Here is a 20,365-nt window from a genome sequence, read left to right as displayed (position 1 = left end):
TTCCTGAGCATCTCCTGCAGACTACCGTGTAATATCCATTGGTAATTTTACAGAGGATCTTCAAAGTAAAAGCACGTAGCAACACATCTTTTCTCATTTCTTATGGAGCCAGTTTCAACAGCAAAACAGTTTGAAATGGTCATTTCAAACCTTTTGCTTCAGCACAAAGGGAAATTAGTAGTAGTGACAAATGGAGACATAGACCAAGCTCTAAGGCAGCCACAAAATATGATAGTAGTATCATGTGCTAGCCCTTATGCAGCAAATGTCATAATACCATGGTTCTCTATGGGAAGACAATGCTTCTTGGACAAGTTGTTATGGCAAATGTAGATAGAACTGTACTCTTAAATGTGCCAAAAAACAAGGGAAGAAGCCCCTGTTTCAGATATAGCTTATCTGGTTATTGGTTTCATGAGTGTCCACCTCGAGGATCATTGGACTTGAGGACCATTCAGATTGACACACCCAGATGCAGAAAAGTCAATGATGAGCTTTGACTGCAGCTAGCTATATTAGCTTAGAATAGAGGAGTTTGGTTAGATCTGGTTGCTGAATTTGGCAACAGAAGCAATTATCTTGCATGTAATATCAAAGTGCCTGGACACCCTGTTGTATGTGCCAAAAATGATACATGAATGCAAGGTGGATACTGGATACTGGAGAAATCAAAGTTTTACTCAATATTGCTATGTTTCAGGTGGCTATAGAAAGCCATCACTTTAGAAAGCTACTCCAAATGCATTATGGAAAATAACAACAAAATGCATGAGTGGAGAACAGTATCTCTGGCTTTGTCTTAACTATGTTGTTGGCAGACTTAAGGCAGCTGTTTCTCATTAGAATTTCAGTATTGGTAATGTAGAGAGAAGACTGACTGCAGAAATTTGTAACCAGTTTTCATTGTTCAACAAATTAACTGCAATTCATGAAGGAATAAAAGCTGCAGCCTGGAATACAAATTCACTTGTCTACTGAAAAAAAAAGAAAGAGGGGAGAGCAAGAGTTGCTTAAGGCAAAATTATCTGAACAATTTCTCCCACCAGATAGAAGAAAAGGAAAACAAGTCTCTAGAAAAAGATGACACTGTGAACAGGTGAACTGAACAGAGGACCAGAGAACAAAGAAAAAAAGCTTGAAAGGTTCTGAAGAAGTCTGTGAAAACAAGAGAAAGAAAAGGAGAATGACCAAGGAAAATACAGAAGCATGTCAATGAAAAGATGTTTGATGAGTAAGAGTTAGATAACCTGGAGGAAGGAAGTTGCAGATTCTTAATTAACCATATGGCCATAGGCATTGTTTGGTTTGTTTTGAATTTTCCACAAAGCTACACAAGGGCTATTTGCACTCATCATCCCTAGTGCAAGACTAGAGGGAAGGCAGCTAGTCATCACCACCCACTGCCAACTCTTGGGCTACTCTTTTACCAATAAACAGTAGGATTGACTGTCATATTATAATGCCCCCACAGCTGAAAGGGTGAGCATGTTTGGTGTGATGGGGATTCGAACCTGCGACCCTCAGATTATGAGTCGAGTGCCTTAACCACCTGGACATGCCAGGTCCATGGGCATTGTATATCATACTAACCTCATATCTATAAAGTTATCCATATTAATGTTTACTAAAATTCTGAATTTAGTATGTGTGTCTTCTTCACAAAATGTGGAAAACTTTCAATAAATATTGCAAGTCTACTGTACACACAAAATAAGATCTTATAATAAATAATTCTCACTACAAATTTTTCAGTGAATTTCTGAAGCCTTTACTGAGTCAGTCAGAATGAATGGTGATTTTCATACTAATTACTCAGTATAATATTTTATACACTTGATGTTTTGAAATTTTAAGGTTTTACTGAACTTCTGATAAGCTGAGAAGCTTTACTTTTTATATTTTAGTTACTTTTGTTATAAAGATATATAAAAATAAATAAAACCTACACACACACACACACACACAGACACACACACAAAGAAAAAAGACTGTAGTACATGCACAAGCCTCATTAACTTTTACATTATCTGACTGTCTACAAAATAATTTGTGGAGCTTGGAAATATATGTTTTAGAACAATTGTTTCACAAAGGGTCATCAGGGGTTCTACATTAAGATAACAGTTAATGTTTTTGTTATTTTTTCAGTTATCAAGAACTAACATTTTGGGGGATTCAAATATATTTTTAAAAATTATGAGTCAGTTAATATTTTTGATGTTAGAAGTTTCTGAAGTTTAGAAATCAGAGCTCATATATATCACATGATATAATAACATGAAAAGTGCAAATGTATTTGAATATTTATTTTACTATCAAAATTGACTTAATATGCATGCACTAAGATAGATGCCCCTCACAGATGTTTTACAGGTAATCAGACTGCATGGTGGCTTACATCTCTATCACACTACGATCTTTTGAAATAATCTATAGCTAGTATTTACCAGTTAACAGAAAGATTGAGACAGAAGATGATCCTGGATCATTAAGAGTCAAAGACATCAAAACCATGATGGAGCTGGCCAAACAAAAGCAAAAAGAAAAACCCAGCAAAGAGTTTTGCAACTTAGAAATAACACCCAGGAAGTTAAGAAGAAAAAAGACAGACATAAAGAAAGAAATTACACCAATCCATATTCAGAACAAATATCAATTAAGGTAACAACCTCTCTGACTGGTGGCCAAAACGAATAGGAACTTGATGTTTAGAGGAGACCCAAAGGCACTGAGAAGATGACTTCCAAAGCAGAGAAGAAAAAAAATATCCTGAAATGTAAGACGAAGGGATCACTATGTTGAAAGGGTGTGATCTGAGCAATACAGCTGATCCCCATTAAGTGTAAAGCTCTGGAACAAGAGATATAAAGGGGAAGGGGAAGCTTGTCCAGCAAATGAATTGATAGTCCCACAAGTGAAGCAGGTACTCAGTGGACATCAATACTGAATTTGAAATCTTAACCAGTCAACCCACACAAAAAAAAACTTGTTAAAAGAGAAAGGAAGTCATAACATAGAATGCCTACCAAGATAAAGCTAGGAGGAACAAATCATCCCTAGAGTGGTGGTAATGCAGACTAAACAAATACAGGGTGTTTGGAAAGTCACTGTGCAGTTTTATAATCATATTTTATTATATTTCAGATTTTAATCCCAATATGATTTTAACCACTGAAGAACGTGTATGGCTCATCGAACATGTATTCCGAGAAGGTGGTAGATACACAGATGTGGTGAGACAGCAATTTGCTGAAAAATTCCCAGATACACCTGTTCCACATCGCAATGCAGTTCGTAACCTTGTTGATAAGTTTTGGGAAATAGGATCAGTGGATGATGCCAAACACTGTGGAAGGCCAGCAAAGCTATCAGAGGAGAAACTGTTGGATATTTCTGAGAGTGTGATGCAAAGTCCATCAAAATCATTATGAAAGTTAGCTCGGCAGCATGATATTGGTCTTAGAACTGCTCATAAGGCCATCAGAAAGAAATTAAAGCTCTTCCCATACAAAATAATGGCAGTACAAGAACTGGAAGTAACTGATAATGAAAAACAAATATGCTATTGCAGATGGTTTAACCAATTTATCAAAGAGAATACAGCTAATGTGTTGGATGTGACCTTTTTTACCAACGAAGCATGGTTCCATCTCTCGGGTTATGTTAATTCACAAAATTCAAGATTGTAGTCATCCGATAATCCTCACAGTTTGCACAAAACACCCCTACATGATTTCAATGTTAGTGTGTGAGTTGTGATTTCCAGCCGTTGAATTGTTGGCCCTATTTTCTATATGAACACAATAACAGCGAGTGCTATTGTTCGGAGATTCTTCACACTTTCATCGATCAGATGACAAGTGATGAAATCAATTACTCATGGTTTCAACAGGATGGTGCTACTGCCCACACATCTCACAGATCTATGTGGTTATTAAAGGAATGTTTTGGAGACCGTATTCTTTCCACGCTCACCAGATCTTAAGTCTAGTGGATTAAGAGTCATCCAGCGTGTGTGGACAATCTCGATACACTGCAGATTTTGCTGGATGACTTGAAAGCAGCGATAACAGCATTCATTCAGTCTATTTCAAGCCAGCAACTGATAGCGGTGTTTAGAAACAAAATAAGAAGGATCCAAGCCTGTATTGATGCCATCAGGGGTCACTTTCAGCATTGTTTATCATTGTCATTCATATTTACCTCCTGTATCCTATATTGAAATATGTCTGTTAATAAATATAAGTGCACAGTAACTTTCCGAACACCCTGGACATCTTCCATACAAAAGTCCTCAGGACCTGGTACACAACATGAGGCTTGGGCACTTAAAGATGGATAAAGCTCCTGAGAGAGCATTAGTGTGACTCACGAGTTTCCTGCAAAGAGTCCAAAAGTGTGCAAAGTAGAATATGGGGAAAGGCCAAAAACGTGGAAACATATTAGATCCCTCTGGACTTAGACACATGGGAAAACAAAGCAGATATGACTACTTTTGAATTGACTCATCCTTAGTTTCCAATGGATGAAAAGTTGTCCAACACTCTTTTTTAAAGGAAGGGCATAAAACAGAGTTCCCTGAGTTAATACTGAAGGAATGCAACTCCCAAAAGTAAAACATCCTGCCTAAGAAAGAAAAACTATACTAACTTTGCAACCACCAAAGAAGAGATTCAGTAAACATGGTTAATAGATAGGTGTGATATTTCCTTGTAGAGATGTTGGGGTAGTGATGCAGTGTCAAATAGGAGGGATAATGAGAAAAGTAGGGCAGGAAAGAGCCAGAGTATGAGAAAATCATCAAGCCAGAAAGAAGGAGCCTGAAATCAGGTCACAGAATAAGAGATTCAAGGTTGGGGTGAACACTGCTAACTGAGTCAACATCAGGTAAGGGGGGAGAAAGAGTACTGGGTTTGAAGTGCATACAATAAACTCACCCTTGAAACAGCAGAACAACTGAAATAAGAAAGAGAATGTCATATACCTGAGACATCTAAGTTGCAAAGGAAAAGGTTAGAGTACCTGTTCTTCATCTAAGATAGATGAGCAAGAAGCAAAACCAGGCTGTGAGAAGAACTGGTCATAATTACCCAAAGACATGGCAAACTTGGAAGAGGCTACACATCCAGAAGATTGAGAATCCTAGATCTCTGAAAAAAATGTAGGATAGAACCAACCATTTGATGCAAGATGAACTAATTCTCAGGTTCATGCCATTAGTTCACCAATGAACCAGCAAAAACAACTAAAATATGATAAATAATGCCACATACATTGGTTATAAGAGCAGCAAACAACAAAGGTGAGGTTACCTGATAGCTGAAAGAATTAGAAGCATAAACATGGCTGTACGAAAAGCTAAATCCAACTTCATTTAAAGACATGGCAAGTTCATAGAAGCTCATGAATTTTAGCTCTGGAACAAAGATTGTAGGATAGAATCAACTATCTGACCTACAATGAGGCAATATTGGTTTGTTTTGCATTTGTGAAAAGCTATACAAGGAGTATCTGGCACCAGCCATTCCTAATTTAGTAGCAAAATACTAGAGGAAAGGTAGTTAGTTAACACTATCCACTGCTAACTTTTGGGTTATTCTTTTATCAATGAATAATGGGATTGTTAATCATTTTATAACATTCCATGGTTGAAAGGGAAAACATGTTTGGTGATGGGGATTCAAATCCGTGACCAATGTACCTCCAGTTGCCATTGAAACATAATAAGGCAACACCTATTATGTGTGATGAGGAAACTTCAGCAATATAGCTAGAAGAATTAATACCCAATAAGGTCCATGCAACTTACAAGAAACTGTTGTTATTATTAATATATATAAAGGAAAGGTCTTATACTGGAGACAATGCAGTAGGTAACCAGGAAACTGTTTTTAAAAGCTAGCAAGTGTTAGTCAAAGAACTAGACAGAACATTTCCCTTGTGCTGCCTTTTCCCATCATAGACTAAGGAATAGATCTGGATTGGACAATTGCGTAAACACTTAAACCATAAGGTTACCTGAGTGGTCTTGCAGAACATTCCATCTTGAAGTCAGTACTGACAGAACAGAATATATGGTATGGGCATTTTCCACTGTCCTGGATCATTGTAAATTTGGGGTAAGTATATCCCCAAGGGGGCAAAGCAGCCACCTGGTAAAATCCTGTGAAAGCAAAATGGACTTTGAAAAATTAATGGTATGCATTTCTCTAAAAGATGGTGAAACACTTAAAGAATAGTGGCTAGCAGAAGCTGGAATCCATCATGAGAGAAAAACAACCACATGGTATAAAAAAGGAGAAATAAATGCACAAAGAGTCATCCACATGCTCACCTAGAAGATCTTAACTCAGAGATAACAAAGATGAAATGCAAGAGAGTGAGAAAGGTGATCAATCAATGCAAAGAAGTGTGAAATAACCTGCAAACATCCACAATCAAAGAAGTCAACATACCCATTCAATAAGGGTAGAAGGAAAGAAGTACCTAGAAGAAGAGGGGGATCCAGGATAGGGACAGATGATTGTGGGAACCCTGAAAGAGTGTCTATGATAAGAAACACCAAATAGCTAAAACGGAACATAGAGATTGATCTGAGTTATTATTTAACAGGTGAGCCATAAGGAAGATTGGAAAGAAAATATGGATACCTTCTTGAGCACTTGAAGTCTGAAGATGAAAAGATCTGTTTGGGGAGAAAAATACATAAGTACAATAGAAGAGGGTGCAAGTTGCAGTCATAGAACAGACAGTATAATGACAGTAATCACAGGTGAGGAGGAAAAAGAAATCTTGAAAGAAAGATAGTACAGAAGTAAAAAGGCAGTATCTGAAATGCAAGCCAATGGTCTGGTTCTGGAAGTTTGTATGGGGTCCTTTTGGTCCAAAGTAGAAAAAGTAGAACTCATTTCTTCTATAACTTCAGTGTCCAGGGATGAAAAACAAATACTTAAATATGTAATGGTTCTATTATCATCATTGCAAACAAACATTTCCAGTAAATTTCCTGTGGTAAGTATGAAAATCCTATTTCCATATGTATGCAGTGTTACAAAAGCAATTACACAATGAGAAGCCATCATGAAAGAAAGAAATGTTAATATGCGAGTATAACTCCAATGGCTATGGGTTTGCTTAAATGTGGCAAGCATGTGAGCATGCAACTCCCCACTAAGGTTTCAGACAGATATGAAAGTTGGGTAAAGAAGTCAGATAAGAAAGACAGAGTATAAAAAGAGGGGAATAAATACTTTGTGTTATGGGAAAGTGAAAATGATATGAACAAGATTGCCCAAAAAACCAGTAAAGACTGAGAGTTAAAAAAGACAATGACAAACAGGCAAATAAAAGTGCAGAAAAGTGGTGCACTGTAGGATGGCCAAGAGTAAAAGTCCAATGGGTAACAGATTGAACAAGTATCATATATGAAGGAGGTGGAAAGATATCCTATAACTAAAAAGGGCCATATGAGGGTGTAGGAAGAAAAAAAGGTAAAACTGGGTAAAGGAAGGAGGAAGGTAAATGAGTAAAGAAGCACAGGAAACCAAGACTGAGCTACCGAAAAAGGCACTAACCATAAGATCCAACAGGAAGTAATGCATATCAACATTAGAATATGAGAGAAGAGGCAAATACAGGAATAAATACATAGAAAGAGGTGAGACAAAAGTAAAAGATCCTCTTAGGCAGGAAGAGAATGAACAGCACAAAACCTAGTGACCAGATACTCTGTAACTTGCAGACAAAGAGCAAAATACTAAACTTGGTTGAGACAAGAAATGAAGAAAATGCCTAGGAGTTCCAAATATTGAGTGAATGCAAAAAAAGAATTAGATTTGAGGAACAAGCTGCCCCTCCCCACACCAAGCAGCTTTCTGTGAAAGAATGGAGGTAGGAGAAGATGAAACCATCTGAGAATGGGTCATCAGAAGTCAATAATCCAAAAAAGGATCACAAGCCTTAGGCCATTGTCAGCTATAAAAAAAAAGTGTTTGATGTAAGCATTATTACCGATATATTTTCTGTCTGTGTTTGTAGTTCATTGATGTTAAGGCAAGTGAACATTGTGTGCAATCTATTAATAGTGTACAGAGGCTTCTAGAAGACATAAGAAATAGACACAATTGCACACAATGTTCAAACGCCTCAACATCAATGAACTACAAACACAGGCACAAAATATATCAGAGAGAAGATCAGTCAGAGGAAAATTAATAATTGTGAGGAGAAGTAAAACATCCAACAGTTGATATGTTAGAGTGAGATTAACAATTTGGAAAGAGATGAGAAAAAGTTTCATGATAGGTTGTTCTAAAATAATTGAACCCATCCATGTGAACTTTGACAAAAGACAAATATTGGGAATACAAAAGAAACAGACAATTTATCTGAAGTTCAGGATACAACTACAATAACTTAATGAAACATAAATTAATTATATATGGACACTACAGCAATAAAAAATTGAGAAAAATAATTTGGCTTTTTAACTGAATTGTAAAGCAATTGAATTGGCCCTAAGTGTGCTTCTGACAAGAACAGAACTGAATAGTGTTTAAGATACAACTATGATCTTTATGGTGTAAAAAATGTTTGTATATACATTTTTTACACCATAAAGATCATCACTGCAGAAGAATATTTAGCCCAACATGCCCATATAGTTACTTTACTATATAAAATAAATTCATGACAGCCACTGATATGGTGACTGCAACTCATCACAACATTTAATCAAAGGGAAGACCAAGAAATGAAAAGATGTGAAAATAATGGTGAAAACAACACATAACAATTGGAGAATGGTCTAAGAGTGCTGTATAGGAAGGTGCCAAATACACTGACCATGGTCAAATGCAGACCAGGTGAGAATGACCACAGTCAATGAATGAGGGAGAAGAAAAGGAAATGGAAAGAGAAGCAAATAAAAAGTTGAACAGTAGGAAAAGAGAGAGACATGGGTACTGACAGGGTCATATGAATCTGATAATCACTGATAAGAAAAAGGACAAAGTAAACTTCCAGTTGAGGATGCATGAGAAAATGAGAAAGGCTTGGAGGTCAGAGTGAAGGGAAAAGTAAAAAAAGAACAAAAATGAACACCCTAGAAGACATATGGGTGAAGAAAGAGGATTCATCAAATAACAGGAGGAATGACTACAGAAAAGAACAATATAACCTGACTCAAAAGGTCTCAACAGCAGAGGAAGTAAAGAAAGGAAATAGGCTAAACTGGCAAAGATAATGGTATGAATACTTATAGAAAATCCCTCTGAAGCACTATAAAGTGCCTCAAAGAAAAAAAACAACAAAAGACAAAAAATCAGTAGGGTAATGAGCAAAAGATGAAAAATAGGGAAACAGAGATCTAAACAGATGGTAAGAGGCCCAATCCTCAACTGAGAAAATGAACAAAAGAAAGTCTACTTATAAGGAGTTTTAAATGGAGTCATGAACTCAAAGAGGACTAGGTATTTAGGTGTAACAGAGCAGCTTTAGAGGAAAGAAATAGTACAAATCCTAATAAACAAGCATGTAGGAAAGAAAAGGTAAACCTCAAGAATTGTGGATCATGGAATAACTATAAGAAAACAAACACAGGCAAAGATGAGGGAAGAAAATCCCAAATGAGACTAGAAGGTTAAGTCTGTCTCAAATGGTAAGACACCATCCAAAGCATATCAGGTTAGAGTAGTAGATAAAAAGATCATTCTGAAATGAGAAATAATTTTGGCAGACATGACAAAAGCAGGAGGTCCAGTAATTAAGTGACAAACCACAAAACATTAAACAAATGCTGCAACATCCTTAGCAGTTAAAGAGCCTCCAGAAAACATAGTATAAATAAAGTCAGTGTGTGTGACAATCATTCACAATATGAAGGAGGTTACCATTATTTGAGAATTCATGAAAAAAAAGGGGGGGTAAAGAATTTGAAACAAAAATCAAAGTTTCCTTAACAATGCAAATCTCAACACATAGAAATAAGATGAAAAATGTAAACATTTCTGTTCAGTACAATACGAAGAATTAAGTCATTATAAGTACAAGAAACAACTGTGCATGATGGTTGTCACTATCCTACTGGTGGAGGACTTGTCACATGGTAAAACAACCATGCACTAGTGCAGTTCAAGTTAAATTAATTAAGAGTTGTTTGAAAGTTAATGGTATGCAAACTCCTTGGTAGATGCACAAGAAATATAACTAATTTAAGTTGAGATGTGTTACCAACTTTGAATTATTTTCTATTTAAAAGTTAGATGAAGCATCCTTTGTTTGACAAAAATCCTATGACAAATAGTATCTAACCAGTGCTATGAAAATGAACTAGCTTTTGGCTTACACAAAATGCTCAGAGAGCACTGAACAAAGAGGTGTCACCTTACTATTGGTGGAGTAGTATAGTCTAATATTTCTTACAACACAGACTAGCACATTACAAGTTATTACATGGAGAGATATCTTTTAATGGTCTAGTACATGCAAAATAACTTTTTTGGCAGTAGCACTAATGTGCTGACTAATTGTTCCATGGAGAGGTGAATGATATATTATGGTTGAGTATCTGTTCATTGTGTTTACTTATTTTCCTTTACTGTCTATGTTCAACTTATTCTTTGTGCAAGTCTTAAACCTGCCTTTTATGGATACTTTTGGCTACCTGTTGAATATAAGTGTAAGTAAATAACATAGCTTAATTTTTCCAATAATTACAAAATGCCCATTACTCAAATTTTGTACATCATACCACATAGTTAAGCAATTATAACTTTTTTCTACGTTCAACTCAAACGTTTACACATTTTACACACTTGCTTAAGATTTATAAATGAAAACATTGAGGTATTTGATCATCTAAGAGCATATATATTAACATAAAATTTAGTTTGATTAAAAGAAAATGAATAAATAATACATTAGTATCATCTGATCATTATATGAATTCTTTTGTAACAATTTATGTTTGGCACTATAAACTTCATCCTGAACAAATGGTAATATGTATCGTATACTTTGAAAAAGAGAAAAAGAAATTTCACTACACAAGGATATATGTAATTATAATCAGTTGAAAAACTTTGGAAGTGAGTTAATATATTTTCCATTTGAAATTTGTTATACTATCAGAACAAAATTTTGAACAATGAAAGTTAATAAAGTATTTTAAAATAAAAAAAATAAAAACTTTATAAAAATACTTTTTATTGATGTTTTACATAACCCTAAACTTGTCCTAATACCATGAAGGAAAAAAAAAATCACATAACTTACTCCCTTTAGGTCCTTTAAACTTAACACAGAATTCATGCAGACCACCAAGAATAGTAACTTCATGTTTACTCTCGATGCTGATACATGTAGTCAAAGGTGAATATTTCAATTTTTAAGCAAAAGAATAAACTCAAACAATATACAAACATAACACAAAATTGGTTTACTGCAATTTTTGTATACCTTAAACAGCATAATAAAATTTACAGGTATAAAAAATTAGTGTTTTAAACACACACACAAGGTTTTAATATTAAATGTTCCACTCATTATTCATACTTTCTAGTACCCTACATCTTGCACTTGAGTTTAAATTACTATGGTTTTTTAATTCCTAAAATACTGCTACATGTAATTATCTTTTAACTGACTTCAGCCTTGTCCTCCAAGCAAGTTAATATATTTCATTATCCAAAACTAGAAAGCTATATTACAGCTAGAATATAGATTAAAAATCTTTAATTTAACCAAGTTTATTCAACATAAGTGGAAGAGACTACTACTGCTTCACAACTTGTTAAATATTCTTTAATCCTATTCTAGAAATCTGGGGCATACAGAGACAAAAACTATTATTAAATCACCATAAACTAACTTTTTTTTATCAAATTCTCAGTTCTCTACTATCAATATTTGATAATAGCTTTATCATGATTTATTAAGCAAATCTGTAAAGTTTAAAGCACAATATGAACATTACATGAAACAAAATTGCAAAATTCTTGTCCCCCATTGGTACAGTGGTAAGTTCAGGGATTTACAGTGCTAAAATCAGGGGTTTTATTCCCTTCAATTGACTCAGCAGATAGCCCAAGGTGGCTTTTCTATAAGAAAACACACACACACAAAATTATTTATCACCAAGTTGATGCAACATATCTAAAATACTCCCTTCCATAAAACAATCCTAATGGTAGATACAAACAACCAAATGAAAGCTCTTATACCCCTTTTATATATACACACACACACACACACACACACACACACAAAAGTATCAGACAATTCAGAACTAAACAGTTTCTCACGGCTCTTCACAAGATTCTATGCATATGCTGGAGTTATTACTACCATCAGACTAACCAAGATGCAATTCATAATGACGAGAAACCCACTTGAAGTAAAAATGTATTCTCAAGACAGCTGGTATGGGTATTAAAACTTTAATTAAAATAAAGTATAGAACAAATGATCTCATCTTTTCTCTCACAAGTCCTGTCTACCTGCTAAATGTAGTGTATATGCTTATGTCTTCCACCTACCTTATTTATACAAAGTTGGAATGAAGGATATTTTTGTTACTTCAAATATAAGATTTTTTTTTCAATTCTTGGTATTGAACTAAATTGCAAACTTGAAATTTGTGTACTATTTCACACAGTCTTTGTGTTTTCTGTCACTTTTGAGTGAGCCATACAGATTAGAGTAGTATAATTTTCTTTATGAACTAGTGCTAAACCTCTAAGACCTATTTTACTGATGTTAATGTGAACCATAAAACAAATGGCAGCTGATAAGCTACAGCAACCTGTAGAAAACTCACAAAATATATTGCCAACAGAGTGTGGATTGGGCTCTACATGAATAACATGGTTATTTTCACACCTAAACAAGGTAGGCCATAATAACAAAGACAGTAAATTCTGGTTTCTTGCATTGTATCTAAACTATGCATTTGCAGACAAAAACTGAATGCCATGTCTATATAAAGATGATCAGAAACAAACTTACACATTTGATCTATACATCAGATACCTAATTACAGATAACTAGTTACAAAAAATCTCACCTGTAATTACACCAACAATACATCCAGTAAAGAAACAATAAGTTCAGCAATATTCTTCAAACCATTGCAGCCAAGTAGAAGATAAATGATCATATGGGAGGAACTTATAAATGGAAAGATATGTGTGCACATATGCCCAATTTATTTTATAACAATAAATTTTCCTTCTCATACATTACAAATTTTTATTATTGTTTACTTGTTTTAAGCAATATAGTATCCTTCATATTTCCAAGAGCATTAAAGTTGTGATGAACTGGAACATAATTCATCTATGAATTATCCCTGCTCAGTAGCTAATTTAGAGTTATGTATGTATGTTACTGGCATAAGATCACAAGTTTGTGCTAGTGTTGTGACCGTTGTCACTCCAAGATTAAAAGAAGTGTTCCACTGACTTGTCTTGTAGATTAGAAAAGAAGCCATGATAAGGGTGGGATGTACTGTGACAACCTCTGTATTTAAAACTCTTAATAATGCAACTAGTAAAAACTAGGGAACACTGGTATCACATAAAAGTTAGCACTGATGTTAAAACTTGAGAATACTGAGCCATATAAAAGTTGAGTACAAACTTTGACATTTTAGCTAGTAAAATTATTTTCAAAATTAGTAGTATGAATGATCTTTTGAGTTTAATTATAAAGTAGGTAAGTTTAATATTGTTTTACTAATGTAATACAACTGTTCAAAGGACTTCACAATTCAAGGAAGGAGCATTGTTGTAGGCTACATCTTTAACACTTTCATTTAGATATTTGCTTTTGCTTGTTAGAGGGAACTAAGCACCTCTTATGATGATGATGTATGATGTCTGAAAATTTCTTATGTCTAGCTGTGATTGGAAGTTTCAACTTTTTGAGAGACTGAATAGTTAGATAATTAGTTAGTGAGTCTATTAGCCTTAGTTTTGTGCTTGCTTTGTAGCAACAAATGAAAATTTAACAAGTAAATGACTGTTGTAATAACTAAGTCATGAAACATTAAGAAATGCTTTCTTTTTTATTATGTGGACTGGACTTTTAAATGATAATAAAATATCTACCTAATAATATCAATCAGCCAACAGATAAAATCAGCATTCAGTTGTTAGAACACTCACCAGTCACCATTCTCAAACATTCTTTATATACAAATACTATCTAGTAAGTAAAACTTGAGTTACTTCTGTAAACTGTTTTTCACTTCACTTACTATGCCTCTAGAGAGAATGGTGTAGATCACTTCTGTGATTAAGCCTAAGGTTACAATAATAATCTGGCAGTTTCAGAATTTCTTTTTCATCTTCTATGTTTTGTTTATACATCACATACTGCAGTTTGTGTCATCCTGTGATAACAAAAAGTATTTTCTATCGATACAGTTAATATCCAGTTTTTTATGGAATAAGAAAAAAACCAATGGTTAAAAAAAAAGAAGAGTTACAAATATTAAATTGTATCCTAAAAGCTACAGATATTACAAAAAGTAAAAATAAAATACTGGCACTGCTGACCATCAAAACAAGGACAGGAATGCTAAAAGATGATCTACTTTCATAAGTGTGTTACACTGCTATGATACTGGCTTGGCTGTTCACAACTGAATAGCAGGTACCAGTCAATGATAAAACAATGAACAACATGAGGCCATACTAAAATAATTTTTTCCCTGTTAACACTGTGCAAACTAAATTACTGAAAAAAATTATTCTTCTGCTGTTCTTCATGAACTTTCTGTAATGGTACAAGAAGTTTCTCTCTGAAAGAATATTTAAAATTTGTAAATGGAATGTATATATCAGGCTTAACAGCAGCAGAAAAATCTGACTTGAATTCTTTGACAAACCATTCTTCCTCATACTAATGGGGCTAGTTATGTAGCAAAACTGGACAATATTATGCTGATAAAGAGAAAACCTTTTGGCAAAGTTAAAAAATAATAGGGTGTGGAATGTTATTAAGCAATTCCAGAACAACAAAAATAGCTGTTGGTAAATATCTCCCTTCCTTCCCCATGACTCAAAAATGCAATGCCAAGAGGAATATTTGGACAGGGATTATAGTTTGCAGCATCCTGTAAGAGCAATTACTGTGCCAAATGAGTCAAGACTCAAAAAAAAGATTGAGACTCAGATTATACACACAATTATCTTCAAATCAAAATCTATGGCTGAAGCAGAAACCAGAGATCCAAAGTCAAACTTTGAGTGGCTAAAATCTATACACCTACTACAAAGAATATCAGTCCTCTTTTCAAGATGCTGAGAACAGTACCAGTAGAATTTGATGTTCCTTTATATGTTTAATCTTCAGCTTTGTTACGTGTGAAATAAAAGTTTACTATCAGGAATGATTCATACAAATTTTGTTTCAAAATTATGAAACAAATCTCTTGTTCTCCATGCAAATACAACTGGCAGCAGAATTGCAAACAAATGATTTTTAAATGTAGAAAATTGCTTACTTCAGTCCATTCAGATATTTAAACAAAATTCTTAAAGTCATCAACATATAGGACAGAGGATGGCAACCCTTCAAAGTTTTTTATTATTATTATTTTGTCTAAGAACAAATCATTTTGAGAGCTGCAATATGCACTAATGATCTACACTGTAGAAAAAAAAAGTCCTTTAATATATCAGTGGTAAGTCTTGGAATATACAATACTAAAATCAGGGGGTTCAACTCCTTTCTGGAATAAAAAAAAAAAAAAAAGACAGAACAGATTCTCTTTGTTAAGAAAGGTTTCCCTCATAAAACATATGAAGTTACATCAGATGGCCTATGATGGGTCTAGTATAAGAAACACAGTGAAATGGATTTATTTAATTGTAAGAACCCAAAATATAGGCATCAACCATCTTCTTAAACACTTTACAGTCAGTTAGCCAAAGCTATAGACATATAATTAAGATACATGGAATCCTTCCTACATTTTGGAAGTGATATAATAACCCAATATTAAGACAAATCACCTTGTGCCAGGTGGTATTAAAACCAAAATCAAATGTTGATCAAACTTGCACAATGTGCACTATTGCAGTGATGACTGAAGAGCCAGCTGCATAAATAGTTTGTTATAATTCTCCCAGCCATCAGACCAAAACTGAGAGAATGTCTGCAATATGATTCTCTGTACCTTGGTTCTAACATTTCAAAATACATTGCAAATTAAGGTTAGAAATAATGGGGTGCCTGTGGAAGATACTCCAAGCACTGTTATAGGCCTAATGAACATGCTGCATGCAAGAGTTCACAATACAGACATGGTATTGAAAATGTGTTCATGTTTTCTGTGTAGTATTTTAAGAAAATGCAATTATTCATGACCTCAGTAGTGTTTCATTAAAAGACTGCTGGCTACCAATGGTAGGATCAAGCTCCAATAAATACTATAGAAAGGCTAATTATCTTTCTCAAGTTACTAAAATGGCACTCAATTAACACGGGACTAAGAAACAGCTGAAACATATTACTATGCATGAATTATCATCTACTTTCCAAGAAGATGAAGGACGAAGACAAGGACAACAAATGAAATGAGTGAAAGCACTATAAGCCTAATTCTAAATGATAGCACCAGAGTTCAAAATGAGGAGAGGTTATGAGTCATGATTAGTTACTACAGATCTACCAAAGGAGGCCATGTTCACTGAAGTCTCCAACAATAATAAATAAAGATCATAGCTAATATTTCAGGTTGTAGAGATTAACTTGATCAATATTTTCTTTAAGTGACAAATATATTTGCAGGAATTATTATTATTTAAATCAGTGTATCTCAAACTTTTAGGCTATGCCTCATCTTGTAATACACTTTGCTTCCCCAAAGAAAAAAAAAAAGCAATTTATTTAAATTATGTGTGTGCTTGTGTATACAAACCAATAGTGACAATAATAACAGTTTAAAAGAAAAAAAAAAGTCAAATCATTTTTCTGATGTTTTTCATTACCCTCTCTCAAATATGGTTGTATCCACTCCTGAGATCTGTCCTACAATTTGAGAGCCACTGACTTGGATTAGAATGAAAACTAGACAATTTCAACGAATAAAAGTGCCCATAATTCTTTAAAAGGTATTGTGAACTGAGCTTATATGTTAACTAATTTTGTTAGCATCCAACATTTGAGTTTTTTTTACCTTGGAGGGTATACGAATTCCCATAAAACAATTCCTAACTACCCTCATCCTAATAGGGTAATTCCATGAAGTGATCTACGGACTATAAAGGCTTAAAAGGTTGGAATTACGTAGGCAGGACATGGATGCTCCATGGTGTTTCACATAAAATGGAATTGAAAGAGGGATTGAGGTAGTCCGCTCAGTGGATGAAGTCTAAGGAGTTGACATAGACTTCATACAAGGGGAATAAAAAAAAAAAAGATTCTGATGATGGTAGAAACATGGATGTCTGTTTCTCTCAATTAAAATGATGGAATAAAAGCATAACTATATTTTGAAATCTGTGTTACTACTTTATACACTTCAGCAAGGGAGAAATTTCTCAGCAAAAGAGTGTACGAGTAGAAAGAGCAGTGTATTTGGTCATGTCTACCAACCAATAACTCAACTATCATGGAGTACTAGAAGGAAATGTCCCACTAATAACAAGGTTTTATAGATGCTACCCAAACATATATCATTAAACAAAGAAAATTTTCAACGAATCTTCCAAAATGACCAAAGCCACTACTGATCAGCTGAAGGGACCCACCTATCTATGCTAACTAGATCAAGATTGTTTTATGTCAATATAGATATGATATTCATTCCAGGTGGCTCTCAACTGCCAGGATTTTCTCCTCTCCTTTTATGGGCCATAAGTGTAAAATAAGCATGTGAGTGATGATTGCATCACAAAGAAGATACAGCACAAGGAGAATTAACATTAATAAGTTTCATAAATAAATGAATTAAGACTCAAGTTGGAGACTCCTGGCTTTAAGTACTATGGGAAAATATATACTCCTCAATGTTACCAAAATAAAGGTAATAAATGAAAACCTGTAAAACATGTTTTAATGAAGTAATAAAATTTATTGTATGAAAACCAGCAAAGGTTCATGGATAACAGGCCTACTCATGTTCCAGAGACAGCAAGTGCAAGTGAAAATAAAACTGCCAACTTGAGTTCATCACATCCATCTGATAAAAACACTTTAAAGATACTACTTTCTCAGGTTCACTGCCTTGTCAAGTAACTATATTTCAACAACTCCATATTATTTAAGTTCCAACATGGAAATATTTACTGACTTTATGACAATACAGTAGCAAAATCATAAGTAGAAGCTGGTTGTTAGAGCTGAATATATTCTACAGGTACACCTGCAAACATGATCAAAATTTCATATTAAGTCCAGCTCCAGTCCTTCTAACATGATATAGCTGTCAAACCCTCAGGTGGTACAGAACAAAGAAAAAACTGATTTTTTACAATGTCAAGCAAAAAGTGGCAGAAATATGTAGAATGGGTCTTTTCATACATAGCTGTTAAACATCATAGGTGAGATAAAAACTAAGTTAAGGTCCAAATTCTTAGTTAAACCAATTTTGACTTTAATATTAAAACTCACCTACATTTGAAACAAGAAACCATTAACAAGAGATGGCCTCTTTAATACAACTACAATATGTAACAAAATGACCTCCAGATGACATAAAACATGTATTGTGATGTTAGTAATTAGAACATAATTTTAAGATTATGTTTTTTTCTGATAGTAAAGCCACATTGGGCTATCTGCTAAGTCCACTGAGGGGAATTGAACCCCTGATTTTAGCATTGTAAATCCATAGACTTCTCTTTGTACCAGCAGGGGACGTAAGATTATGATCCATTTGCAATATCACTTTTATGTGCTTGTGGCTGACTTCTGTTTAATGTGTTTACAAATAACTTTTTCAAGAACAAGCTTATTTCCATTGACTCCTCTATCTCTTGGTGATAAATCTGAAATCTTTCTCCTAAAATCAAAGGTTCACTTAACTATATTCATACCTTTTATTAAAATATTCAATGAACAATATTTAAAGTAAAGAATACTCTAAAACTGTTGAAGCTACCAGGCCTTATTAAAAAGTATTGTGTACTTTTAATTGTTGTTCAAATTGTTTTAATAAATATCTTTACAGAAGTATTATATACCTAGAATACTGCTCAAAGGGTACATATTTTCTTTATAATATGAGAATATTCAAGAAGTACCCTACTGTTCAAATAATTACAATTTAAATGAAAGTACATGGTATATTACTTTACTACAAAACTAAAGAATTCTCCACAGAACACTTTACCAGTTAAAATGTTAAAAATATGTATTTGCCTTTTGGTCAGTAATTTGTGATCTATTAAAACAAGTATACTAATAGTTAACCACATATAATTATATAAAACATTTTTGGGAGCCTTGTTACTTGTCATCATTGTATCAAGTCTGTGTGAAATGTACACTGCTTGATTTAGTTAAAAAATATGTGTATACAGATCTATAATTTTAAAAGTTTTAAAATAATAAAACGTCCTTAGTATTTGCTAGTTTTTATTAAAAGTTTAAGTATTAAAGTGAAATTTATGTCTAAAAACTGTTAACTGTTTCTTTTAAAGCAGGATTAGTTTAACAGCTGATTACAAAAGAACGTCTTTGTTTGTGAGTGAAGTTATGTGAGCCTACCTTTATCCGAAAGTTATATTGAAAGAACTATACACTAGAAAAATGAACACCATAAACCATTACAAATAATATTATAGAACACTGATACGATAAATAAAACATATACAACATTGCATTTGCTTTAATTTAATAAGCACATACTTTTATTCGTACAACCTTCCCTCCCTCTGCCATATAGGAATAGCCCAAACATTAACTATGAAGTTCAACTATGAAACACACTTTATACACTTTCAAAACCTTTAGTAATTCTATAATATGTTATATTTTAGAACCATGAGCAAAAAAAGATACAGTTTAATAACATCAGTGTCCATTCGCCTTTTCCCTGAGCTCGGTGAAGACATCGTTTTCTCGGCTAAATGAAAAAAGAACAGTGCATTATCTTTCTTAACCAACAAATGCTACCTTCGTTAGGCTCGTCAACCACTATGGCGAAACGCCAACCTCCGCTTGACGTCATTAATATATTTTTATTTTTCATATTTTTTTTCTTATAAACAGAAAAAAAATGCCGATTAAAAGTGTTCTTACACAGTATATTTATATAACATTTATATTTTAATACATAAAAGAGAGTAACATCATGAAAATATACTATATTATATCTTTAAGGTCGCTCCTTATAATTTGATTGACGTAACAA

At 33.8% G+C, this 20,365-nt stretch overlaps 1 protein-coding gene across 1 annotated transcript in view; it reads right to left on the bottom strand.

The window, feature by feature from the left end:
• Positions 1 to 20,158, bottom strand: part of LOC143226448 (ubiquitin-conjugating enzyme E2 H-like) — a 38,079-nt gene extending 17,921 nt beyond the window's left edge. The window contains exons 1-2 of the mRNA XM_076457424.1: positions 20,014 to 20,158; positions 11,275 to 11,351 (exon numbers count right to left, since the gene is read on the bottom strand). Of these exons, the coding sequence (XP_076313539.1) occupies positions 11,275 to 11,351; positions 20,014 to 20,066 (130 nt within the window). The 5' untranslated portion in view covers positions 20,067 to 20,158. The remainder of the gene's footprint in view (positions 1 to 11,274; positions 11,352 to 20,013) is intronic.
• Positions 20,159 to 20,365: the final 207 nt, after the last annotated feature.

This window comes from Tachypleus tridentatus, chromosome 9 (genome assembly GCF_004210375.1).
Source record: "Tachypleus tridentatus isolate NWPU-2018 chromosome 9, ASM421037v1, whole genome shotgun sequence".
Lineage (NCBI taxonomy): Eukaryota > Metazoa > Arthropoda > Merostomata > Xiphosura > Limulidae > Tachypleus > Tachypleus tridentatus.
This window is presented reverse-complemented; position numbering and strand designations above follow the sequence as displayed.